At 37.8% G+C, this 12,948-nt stretch overlaps 1 protein-coding gene across 1 annotated transcript in view; it reads right to left on the bottom strand.

Moving 5' to 3' along the window:
• The window catches only part of HisT (Histamine transporter), a 52,649-nt gene that overhangs the window by 25,916 nt on the left and 13,785 nt on the right, over window positions 1-12,948 (bottom strand). The window contains exons 2-5 of the mRNA XM_065219847.1: window positions 5,133-6,172; window positions 4,815-4,929; window positions 4,071-4,173; window positions 217-441 (exon numbers count right to left, since the gene is read on the bottom strand). Coding sequence (XP_065075919.1) covers window positions 217-441; window positions 4,071-4,173; window positions 4,815-4,929; window positions 5,133-5,271 — 582 coding nt within the window. The 5' untranslated portion in view covers window positions 5,272-6,172. The remainder of the gene's footprint in view (window positions 1-216; window positions 442-4,070; window positions 4,174-4,814; window positions 4,930-5,132; window positions 6,173-12,948) is intronic.

The raw sequence follows: 12,948 nt of genomic DNA, 5'->3' as shown, positions 1-12,948 counted from the left end.
TGCCACCACGATTGCAGTCGAAATGAGCGGGCTATCTTTTTGACAATTTGCCTCGGTTGCTTGGATGCTTTCAACGTGGTGGATCTTTCGCACGGCATGCTGTGTTTGGTCGGAATGCATTTCCAATCGGATGACTTGGGTCGAACGGAAAAAAGGCTCATTTGCTGGGAAATGTACGGTGAAATCACTTAAACGATGGAAGCACGCACTACTTACCTGATTTCCGAAAACGCCAATGCTGCATGCCGAGGAGACCTGATCCGGGCCGAACCACACTGCCGCTACCTTTGCCGGGAGGGACAGGATGAAAACCTGCGAGGCAGCTACAACCGACTGTCCGATGAATCCCACCCAGAAAAGGTCCGGCTGGATGGAGAAACATTTTATCCAGGCACCCAGACAGGTGCCCAATACTCCGCTGATTGCTGCGATTCGCAAGCCCTGTTGAATGAATACAAAGTAATACGCACATAGTAAGCAATGCTATTTGGGTTTAGTTTTATTTTATTATTTGATTACACTCGGTGTCCATTTGGTTGTATTCTAAACAAACCATGATAACGAGCGGCTTCAAAAAAGAAAATATTCATCATTCGACTATATGTTGTCTGCATATCATGATCAGTTGCCACAGCGTAGAGGGAATATGTTTTCCTATTTATTTTAATGGGATAAAGAGCTTGACTATATGGCGAGCGGTACGTGACGTCCGAATAAATTCGCTATCAGAAGCGAACGAGCGAGCTAACAAGCGCAAGGGTTCGTTTATGTTCTTCATTCGAATAATGTTTCCCAAATCATGGTACATAGCCAATCTTGTTTCGCATGCTACTTCTATAGTGCACGCTTTAGTTTGAAAAACGTGTGCGCGCTTTCAATCTAATGTTAGATATGGAATCTCGTTCTCAAAGTGCTTATGGAAAAGTAGGCGATCACCAGTTTCCTTGGTGCTTTATCCCTGGAATTTAACGTTATCTAGTCACTCCTCCAAAGGAGGAAAGTAAGAGGAGAGGCAGGTCAACGTAAAACATCATCAGCTGTTTCCACTGAATCATTAAAAATCTTGACAATCTACGCAAAAGAACATTCTCTCCGAAAAATGATCTAGATTGTGAATGATTCTGTCTGTCTGAGAATCACGCAAATTTATCCATCTCATGGTAAGTTATTGTTAATATTGTTCGGAAATGTCATTGCAAATTTACTTTAAAAAAATATAAACGGTATTTTTTTAAATTATTCAAAATAAATTTGTTCAATATTTTTAATTTGTTTTAAAAAGCTTTTCAATAATGCAAACTTTTGAAATATTGAAAACACTTAAAAATTTACAAAAATCGTAGAACAACAACTTTAAGTAAATAATTTGAACATTTCAATAGTGCAATATTTTAGTTCCTAGAAAGAATTTTATTTTTTTCTACAACATTGTTTCAGGCTGCTCTATCCAAAAGTTTTGAATATCAGATCTTGAATGGGGCCAGACGTGCATCATACATTTATTAAGGTTAAAATGCCTTAAATTTACACAACAATAAATTGAAATTTTAATGTTTGTCATGATAAAGTACAGTTAAGACTAGTTCATGATAAAAGTTATTCAAAGATCGTATTATTTTGATGTTTTTTGAAACAAACTAACTGCACCAATCGGCATAATAGAATAGTTATCGAATTTCCGACAGAAATACTATTTATGTCCCTAGAGTAAATATAATTGCCAGAGTTTATCAATTTTGTATAATTGTTCTTCAAGCATAGAATCATACCATATTTTTCTTGCAATAACCCTTTTGATTCGATTGGTGCAAGAATTAGTTCAAGCGGACACCGTGCTAGCACAAACGAAGTGACAGACGGAGTGGTTCGAAAACTTTGGTGACGAACCTGCTATTGCAATTTTTCAGTGTACCACATGGCAACACTACTACTGGATTGTACCACATGGCAACACTAAATGTACTAGAATGTTTTGGTTCTATCTCTTTCACTCTACTCAAAACTGAAATGCATAACAAAAAATGACAAAATGATACACTCTTTGCACACTGTCAAAGATCATTACACACAAAATCAACTTTGTTCAAATCAAAACAGAAATACTAGCCCATCTGGTGAATGATGGCACAAGCTTTAAAGAAAATTCTATTACCGTAAACCACATTATTTGAACTGATTTCTTCGACAGTTAGTCGTCTGTCACTTCGTTTGTGGTGCTAGAGTCATTTTATTAATAAGGTGTCATTTTGCCATCCAAAATGATGTGCAAATCAACAAGGGGTACTCCTTTATACAAATATTCAATACTTACTATTTAGGCACTCAATGCGCTCTACAAAGCCTAGCTGGCCGAGTTAAAATGGTACTAAAGGTACTATTTAGATGATTTTTTAAACTTTAATTTTTATGTTAGGGTGGCTACACCCTGCTACAGCTAACTGTTATAAAGCTAATAATATCACTTTGATGATATTTGAATCCTGAAGCTGAAGTTTAGTGTCCTTAATGAAATACTGTTTTAATCGTTTCTATGGCAATGTAAAATGATGAGTCTATGAAAAAATATCAGGTTACTTCAGATAGAGCGGAACAAAATCGTGCTTCAGCTTACAAAAGCTTCTTAGGGATACCTAGGAGATTCCAATTAAGGCTCATCTGTTCAATCGTGTGCTCCCCGTTGTTGACTCATAGGTCTTGCTCCAACCGAAACCATCCTTATAACTATTGTATGTCATGCTCAATTTGTCCGCTTCTCGATACAGAGCTGGACAGAGAAAAAAGGGCAAACCAACGAAAGTGCCACCGCCCGTTATCAGACGGAGTCCTTTTTGAATTTTGTTCATTTTTCTGTTTGAGGTATGTGAATAAGAGAAAAACCAGTACCGAGAATGGTATAGAAAAGAGAGAGGTTACGGTGTCCACAGTCAATTGCATATCAATTTAGAACTTCACCTTTTGGGAATGAAATTTCTACCTCTGTTGTATAGAATGTTACTGTCAAAGCCAATAAGCTGGATTATATTTGTCGGACTATGTCATGGATTTAGAGAAATTGGATTCCATGCATTTAAATTTGAATGATGTTTTGAATTTAGGTGAGTCTGCTATATCTAATTCACTTCAAAGGTTATAATCAACAGTGCCATTTTCAGTATTCCGTTAAATTGTCGATGGATCCTATGATTTTACATTCTATTCTGTCAGATATGTTTATTTTTCAATCTCACAGTGTATGCTAATTTCGAAAAATCGTAACTTTAATTCTTTGAGAACGAATACCAGTTTGCTTCCAACGCACAGCCGCAGCATCTATTCATATTTCATCATGGAACCATTAGGGCCGACAAACAAGAGCGGTTCGCTGCTAACGATGCAACGCGGCTGCAAATAATGGAGACTGCATGTCACTTTTCCCGATATAACCGAGCTCTGTTCGTGGTTTTATGTTCTATAATTGATTCTGCGGATTTACCATTGATTCCGAAAAAGGCATTGCTTTTTCGGATGTGTGTCCGAATGCGACGGCGCGTTTCTGGATATTGGAAAGGAGAAATATCGAATACATTTGGTCTGACTCTCTTCCCTCAGCTGATGCCGGATTAATTGAATCTTGACCAAGTGCTTATGGACATCCGGCAAAACGAGGTGTCTATTTCGGTGCCGGCGTGTGCTCTTATCAAAGCGTCCAGTCACACACAAGCGATGAATTTTATGGTCTGCACGTTTTGTCTATTCATTCTGTGCCGCTTACAACGGCAATCACAGTAGGCTGGCTATGTGATAAGTTCGGCCCTGTTAAATCCTTGTCATTATTCAATAAAGGAGTGCTGTTCCGTATTGGCATACTGCGATTACCATGGTATAGTGTTGCCAATGATCAGAAAAGCACTCGAAATGTGATAACAATAATCAACCGCTTGACTCTAATGCTCCGTCAGTTCCACAAACAGGCGCACTTGAAGGTGGGAACTGATTTTAGCCATAAATTGCACACAATCATCTCCATATCTCATTAGTGTTGGCCAATCTATGCTGATTGCAGACGACCACAAAGAACCAATCGAAATTACCAGTTTATCCAGGATCCAGCTGGCCGGAAAGATGAGCGGAATGTAGAGGATCATGAAAATCATCGACGTCCAGTCGACCCATGTGCTGGTAATGTTGTAGTATCTATGTTGCCCAACCGGAACAGGAAACCCCAGGGGTTGATTGCAGCCGACGGTCGGGTCATGGTCCAGACGGGTCATCACAGTAGATTATGGTGAAGGTGGAGATGACGTCCAGCCGTTGGGAATAGCAGATGAATCAGTGTGATTTTCACCCGGGCGAGGAATATGCAAATGCAACAGAAAGGAAACGGGAGTTATGTAAGCACCTTGTAAGCAGTATGCATGGGAATTAGCGTGTTTATTTATAGATTACCGAGATAGGGAGGATGTTACTTGCAGTAATTTATTGAGGGCAAATAGTTAATCGAATTTATTACTACCGATGCACTGATGGAAAGCAGGGACGATCCTGGACTGGGATTGGAACTTCCAATTAGGGTCAAAGCTTTCAAAATCTCTGCCAGGAATTTGAAGCTCGAAGCACGGGTTAGAGCAACCCTCTTCCATTAACATACGTCCGTCGGTGAACATGACGGCATATTGACCGCACGGTCATATTTATACCACGCTATGCAATGGTCCACATGCAGTTCATGCTCATACATAAACATAACCCCCTCAAGCACACCTTTCCCCATCTAGTCATCCTTTCCGAGCATCCCAGCAACCAAGCATCCATCCAACGGCTAGCGGGCTACTCACCTTTGAACTATATTTGCTATAATACTGTACTGGATCCACTGGAGTGAATTCGAGGCGGAATACATTACGAAGATTGCCAGCACCAGCCATCGCCGCTTGTATACCTTGAACTCTCCTGTCGTTGTTCGTTGTTCGAATTTTCCCAGTGTCGTCCATGAATGAGGTCGATGTTTGAATGGAATGTCGGAAATGGAAATGGAAAGAGACGAATGAGGTAAAGGTAAAGGTTAGTTTGAATCGAAACGTTACAGTGACTAGACTACTACAAGTATAGCGAGAAAAATCTATGATTTGATCGAACTGGTAAAAACACATTACCTGGTGGCAGGGCTGGTTTGTCCAATGTTGCACTGGACCCGTTGATGGGTGGTTTGATCAGATCGGAGGATTTACTACCGGGCATGTAGGCATCGGCCACTACCGTCACTTCCGGTACGTTAGAGTGCTTTAGGTCCATTGTGAGTGATGTGTCTTCGTTCAAATGAGAGAAAGAGATCTTCTATAAATCTATTGTCCGGTCAAAAATACCGATTTTCGTTTCTTCGTTCTTTGGTCTCCGACCGAGGAAAAGTGTTGAATTTTTCACTAATGGATTTTTCACTTTCCACTCCTTCAGGTTTTTCGAAATGGTTTATTGTGTTACGAAGGATGATGGGATAGGGTAGATTCTCTATGCGCTATAAGGTACTATTATTATTGTCATTATTATTGTTCTACTATCCTATTGAGGAGAATTGAATCTTCCAGCAAAAACCAGCTCAGCCGTTGATTTCTCACTCTCAGTCCACTGGATGATTGAATTATACGACCATTTCTGAGCGTATCGATTTGTCTGTTACGATTATTGCACCAAAAATAGACTCATAATCGATTGCTGATGCATCATAATGATAATCAGTTTTCCCCTTCTTCGTTTCCTTTGCCGATGTAGTTGTATATCCGATTTGTCGTCTTCGCGTTTCGATTTTGACCTCGTTAAATATTAATAAAATGCTATAAAATGTTGATTTATTCTACTTTGGCTTCGCGTAATTTCACGCGGGACAGACGACACCAGGATGCGGTGTGCGCTTTCAAGGATTTCTGTGCTGGTAGTGCAGCGCACTGCTAGGTGAAGTAGAAGGAGGAACAAAAGCTCAGTAGCTCAGTAGCTTCCTCTTTTGTCGTGTCTAGGCAACCACGGGAACGAAGCTCTATTTACAGCGCGATCGCGGTGGGTGGGTGTAGTTGCTGTTGCAGCCTTGCAGGCTGTGTGGCATTCCTGATAATGGTGTTTTAGACTTTTTGGTTTTTTTTTTTCTATGGTGCTGTGGATGTATTACGATGGATGCGCCAAAGTTTTAACGAGTTGCAATGTGCTGAAAAAATAGAAGAGAAGATGAAAATAAGGAAGATATTTATTACCGGTTACAAACGTTCGTTCGTCGTAGTAGGATTCTGTGCGTTGATAGGTGTATCATCAAAGAGAGTGGAATTCCGATTTGTGAGAAACGATTTTTTGTTGTAACTTTGAAGCTGTCTCAACATTTTTCCATAAAGGGATAGCCAAATGATTTTACTTTGGTCACATCAAAAACCTTTATGGTTAGGTTTTCTTTATTAGTGAGGCTTTTCAACCGCCTCCGGAGTAAAACCCTTTATGATGAATGTTGTTTTTAAGAACCTTATTTAATCAAAATTCTTCTTTAAATGTTAAATCATCTTCAGCTAAACAAACGTCTCTTCTTGAATGTCTGCCATGACGTAATAGCTATTCACGAACATTAAAATCATCGTAAATTTCAGCATTATTGTTGCTAATCAATCTCATATGTTATCCAGAGTGGTCAACGTAAACTGGTTTGAATATACACGCAATGTAAATAGTGATTGTGATTCGAAAATTTAGTTGAGGATTGAAGTGTGCTCTGCTTCTGTATGGACGCGAAAAATTTCCGACTGTCAAATTTTCGGCTTCATTAAATTTTGTCTGGAATTGATCGCGTTTTAGATTGAAACAATGTACCACTCGATAACATAGTTAAAGAAAATTACTTTTGTGCAAAACAAGTACAAGTGATCGGGTGAAATGCATTCCAAAGTGTTTTTTTTATAGGCATAATTTTTGTCAGAATTGTTATTAGGCGATTGGCAGGCAGGCCCGATGCTTCTGATCGGAGGCGAATTGTGCAAGAGTTTATTTGAAAACCCAATGGAATGTTGATAAATTTTGAGCTTGGAGATGCAGCAGTCTTTTAAGATTTTGCTTCACGGGCGTTGATTTGGTGAGTTCGTTCCAGTTTATGTATTTAGCTGTTCCGGTACATTTTATCGTTTTTGTCCTTTTTTGTAATTATCATGGGTTTGAAGAGTTTTTGAACTAGTTTGTAAATAACCCGGAAAGGTCTTGGAATAGTAATTTGTTCAACAGTAGTACAGCAGGAAAATTATTAAATTGAAGGAAATGTTTCCTTTATATTAATTAGTATGTACTTACATTTATAACGTATTATCATTATTTTTCTCTTCACTGAAATCTAGTTCACACTTTTTCGTGTTCAGCGGTTTTAAGAAGCTCACCAAAAAAGTTCGTGTGTAATTGTGAGTTTTCGCGAACCTTTCCTGCAGATTGATTAGAGACCCGCTTGTTCTCAGATTTTATACAAGGGAGGGTAGAACTAGGGTTCCTTTCTTCTCGACCCTTCTATTTCGCCATTTTCTTCAATTTTTATCTTTTCAGAATTTATTTATTTATTTATTTATTGTCGTCAATCAGATGTAGATCGTTTTGTTACAATAGTAATTACATTATTTGTTTTGTTTTAAATAATAATGAATAAAATGTTTCAATTTGGTTTTTGTTATTGTAAAGTCGATAGTTTCATAGTGTTTGTTGTAAGTAGCCAACGTTTGATTTAAGGGTCCAAATTTAGCATAATTTGTACGATGGTGGTGTGTAAAAAAAATTATATTCCGATTGCGCATTTAGTTTTGAAAAGAGTTTTACAGAATCAATACTACGTGAAACGATATTGGTTACAAATGAGACCATTACAAATTCACGACGCTCTTTTAATGTTTCAATGTTGATGAGCATGCACCGTGCTTCATAAGACGGAAGAGATAATTTTGTTCCTTCAAATTTACGAAAAAATCAAGTCAAGATCAAATCAGAATTGCTTTTGTACCGATTGTATTCGTACTTCATGCGTTATTAAATAAGGTGACCAAACTATGCTGCAATATTCCAGTATTTACCTCAGATAGGCAATCTACAGCGTTTTTATTGTTTACGGATCATGAAATTTATAGTTAAATCTATCAATAAAGCCAAGCATGTTGTATGCTCAGTTGATTATTGTACTCACTGAATGTTAGTTTGAAATCTATGATATCTCCTTAATCCCTAACTCTTCCACACTTTTCTACCAGCTGATTTCCTAAAAACATGGTAATATGGTGTGCGGCGTTTTGCGAGTAATGGTTTTATAACGATAAGCCATATAGGGCTAGGACAAGAGTTAGTGCTCATATCCCAACCACTAATGGAACATCACTTAACCTTTTTAGACTAGATGCTTCCAACGATCAATCATTTTTAAATAACAATACAACGGAACGTACGGTACGAGATGTCCACGTTTCATTCATTTATTGGATTCTGAATCATTGTCAATCAATGAATCAATCAATCAATCAATCAATCTTTGTTTTAAACAGACCTGATGTTTCTAAATCATCTTGCCCCTTAAGTGCTGCACAGTAGGCTTGGCAATTTTGATATATTTTGCGCATCTCTGCCACATATACCAAGTAGACAAGAACAATTATGGAGGTATATCTATCATTTTCCAGGATGCTTTCATCAACTGGATGTGTTGGTGTTTGATTAGATAATACTTTCTAACACCAAGCGTCATTGAATAGTGATGTTTTGTATCAATCAAGTTCTCTACAGACTCTCAACAATCAAAATAGTTCTCCTTAGTGATAGTAACAAGAAATTATAGGGTAGGCGATCCAGATATGACATACGTACCAATTATGCCACAATCCCATGTACGAAATGGTACCAGTTTTTGGATCAGGAAAAAACATCTCCAGGCCAGGCATGGACAATCATTTGCATTCATTTCGTGCATTCATTTACATTCATTTGCCTCTAACTTTTTTCATCAACAGAATTTCTCAAAATGATGTATGCAACTTTTGTAGGTTTTGCTATTACGTACAACTTTTGATAACAACTCAAATCCATATCTCTTATGCATAACGAACCGGAGCGACCAGAAGCCACTACTGTTTTTCAGTATTGAATTTTACATTCACTGAAAAATAGTAACAAGTTCTTCCCGCTCTAATTCGTAATGCATAAGAGATACAGATTTGAGTTATGGGCAAAAGTTGTAGCTAATAACAAAACCTACTAAAGCTCTAAACAGCATTTTGCGGAATGCTGTTGATGAAAAAGTTAGAGGCAAATGAATGTAAATTAATGTATGAAATGAATGCAAATGATTGCCCATGTCTAGTTATGGCTATTATTCCCAAACATGCTTATTATATTTTTTTGGCAGCGCAGGAGTCTACTTTGGTGCAAAACGCGCAACGATAGTAGTTAATAAAAAAAGTAATTGTGAGTAGTCTACAAAGATTTGAGTCTCGCGCACGTATTACGGATATGAAGGACTGAATTTTAAATTGGATGGACGATTTATGGTTTGAAATTATTATTTAAAGTTACTAGTCTGGAGGCGTTGTTCTTCTTTTTCAATAATTTGGTTTTCATGTAACATAAATTGTCATTTTGACACCACCTTGTACTGTTGGTTTTTCAAAGCCATTTCACAACACGTTAATGGAATTCAGTAGTTTTTTTCTTTGATAGCTGAGGTCTTATAACATGTGTGTTGTCAACATGAAAGTTATGTAAGCTCGAGAAAAAATACGGAAGCTCAATATTTAACGTGCATACTTTTGTAATACAAAAACCATTCGCTGGTTGGGACGCTTCTCCATCCTATCAACCGAGTATCATTCAATAGTCTGGACGGTTCTGAGGCTGTAGTTTTTCATGCAAAACAGTCCACTGTATCGTAACTACTTTTTCGTTGGGCCATTTGAATCATGTATTGACATACGCATGCCTCAATCTTGAAATAGGATATATATACTAAGATTGCAACGTCTTGTGATCTATTGGATGTAGGAATGTAACGGTTGACTGCTCAAACCCACTTCCTGTAATAAATTTCGTGCAGAGTTCTCCAGATGAGAAATGTTACATACGTGCCTTCTAGTTCCAGTCAAATTATAATCGAGAATCCTGACCTGCCTTGATTTATCGTTTCACTTCATGCTTGTAAAATCAACATAAAACATCTGTAGAAAATGGAATACTAAATGAAGCCCTACGCGGTGCGCCTGATAGAAAACATTAATTTAAAAAATCAGTATCGTTAAATCACCCACCCAACGAAAGCTTCTGTTCTCACCTTTCATATCGGAAGTATCGGAATATTCTTTCGGTTAGAATTAAAAAAAAAGTATTTTTTTTTTTATATCTTTATTAAGGAGACTTTCAGCCGTTGGCTGGCTCGTCTCCGAAAAAGTATTTTAATGTAAATCACGTTAGAGAAATCAAATTAAAATCCCCAAAAATTTATGAATAAAAGACCTCCCATGCAACATTTTGATACTAGCCTTACATTAAACAGGACGGAGTTTCAGAGATGCAGATTTTTCAAAATTATTGTTGTTCTACCAGACACACCTTGCTCATTGATTTAAAATTAAACATGTGGAAGTTTCATCAATAAAGGAATTATAATTTCCGCCACAGTAGGCGGGAAAGCATGTAAATATCACTTCGAGAATTAAACCACCCCCGTTGGTCCAGCATCGGTAAATTTCGTCCAATTCAGTCGTTTTTCCGCGGAAATCACCTTTCATTCGGATGAATGATAAGCTTATTCCCTGCTGGCAGCTGTTGTTATCCGATGTTCACCATCAATCAGTGAGGCATTTTTCATCACCATCAATCGATCGTCCGCAAAGGCTATACATTATTCAAGCACAATAAATTATATAAATGGTGGGCAGTGTTTTATTTTCAAAACAGCGTTTCTACCCTACTTACGCAAGAGCCATCGGTTTGTAGTGTAATTTAATACGATTGATTTATTCTTAGCTACCAACCAACCTGCTGAATTGCCAGCAGCCACCGTGAATGCGGTTCAGTTGGGCGGATAATCTGTACAGATGATGATGATGATGATTATGATTGTTCCCCCACGTGAATGGAGATTATCGCAATCTTTCAAAATTATCGATGCATGCAAAGGCGACGGTTTTCCTACATTTGGAAGGAATGTAACGGTTTGCTTTGATAGAAAAACAATTGGCGTCACGAGGAAATGCTCGATGTGTTGCCATAGCAGCAGATGGTTGAAATTATTGTCGCATACGCATTGACGGTGTAATTTGCAAAGTCTCAGTTGTTTGCTCAATTGAATATTATGATCATAATCACTTGACATTCACGTCAAATTAGCATGACTGAATGAATTAATGCCACGTGTAGTAAAGATGACTACGATCATTCATAATGTAACATAAATTTTGATCACACTATTTAGATGCATGGCCACTCATTTCAAATAGCTTAAGAGAAAATTACCCTAAATACAATTTATACACCTTTGCTTTAAAGAACACAATTAATTGCCATTAACATTTTAACACGTTTAAAAGAATCATTAAATCACCTCCTAAATAAACCTGCTTAGAACGATTGCCCCCACACTTCGAATAAAATAAACTTTTAAAAGCTTTTCAGTCGCTCGTTTGAGAGAGTGCTTGCTTTCCGGTAAGGAAAATAGATGAGTACTAAGGGAGGTATAATAAGGAAAATTGCTCCCCACGATCGGAGCCCTGTGATAACAGTCTAAATCGGTCTGAAAACGGTTTCTATTTTGCCTGCAACACCCGCCGAGCCATCTTAAAAGGAAGAATTATTATGAAGGGAAAAATAAGACTTAGGTAGGTATATCTCGTCAACGAGAGCTGAAGGAAACTCAACGGAAAATGAGTTCGCTGTTTAGCACGCTTTCTCTGTGCTGATGGATGGGGGAAAATTCTTCATCTCCGCTTAGCGTCAACGACTCAATTTGGGATGTTTACCTCGATGTCTGTTTTCTTGGAAGGCTTCTTCCGGGGCAGCCAAGCAGATTTTCTTCACATACTGACATGTCAACGCGTGCAGGAAAAGTTCGAAAGTGTTAGCGAAATAGACGATACAGGTGTGAAGGTGTGGTAATGTTTTCTTTTGATTTCGAGAAGGTGATGTCTGTGCTTTACGAGCTTTTCACTTTTTGATGGATAGCCAGCACTGGAATTCAAATAATGGAAATATTAGGATCTCGACTTAATCATAAAGGCAAACGATCGAAGATTAGAAATCATTTGATGTTGTCATAGTTATACATAAGAATATTTCGGGAAATAATTGCCGAAATGGGTAAGATAAAGAAAGTATACACCAAAGATTGATCAAAACCATGGGTCTCCCATATTTTGTTTTCAGCTCACACAAATTTTATATTTATGATACAACGAACCTGAGCTTTCGGTGAATAAATAATACTAGAATTTCATAAAGTTTTTGTGAAAAGAAAAACAAATAAAAATATGATTTACTATCTTCGAATGACAACGCTTTCGATACCGGGTGTCTATCTAATTTTTTCACATTGTAAAGGTTTTGAGATAGTATGACCATAGAGGTAACTCTAAGACCAGAAGGTCCCGAAGAAACGAGCTCAACCTTTTGGCTCAGCTCTGGAACTATCTTCGGTCCCAAGCTAATCGATGCACCCCTCGAAAAATAGGAAAATCCACGAACCCCTCATTTTATCTGTCATACTTTCATAGCTAATCAAAACAAACATAGTGTAGTACTGGAATATCAACTAGAATGGGGTACGTTAATCGATTTGCTTGGGACCAATAGGCTAGTCAAGTAGTGAGCCAATTTAAAATCGTTAGTTTCGTATTGATTGTTGGTATTATTTTTTTTTCTTTATTAAAGAGTCTTTCAGCCTTGGGCTGGTTCGTCTCTGCTTTGGTATTACTTTGTCAACTCTCTGAATGAGCT

Source organism: Ochlerotatus camptorhynchus, unplaced genomic scaffold (genome assembly GCF_037179485.1).
Source record: "Ochlerotatus camptorhynchus isolate MF236.1 unplaced genomic scaffold, CSIRO-AGI_Acam_v1.1 ptg000112l, whole genome shotgun sequence".
In the NCBI taxonomy this organism is placed as follows: domain Eukaryota; kingdom Metazoa; phylum Arthropoda; class Insecta; order Diptera; family Culicidae; genus Ochlerotatus; species Ochlerotatus camptorhynchus.
Note: the sequence above shows the minus strand (reverse complement) of the source record. Positions and strands in the feature narration are given on the sequence as shown.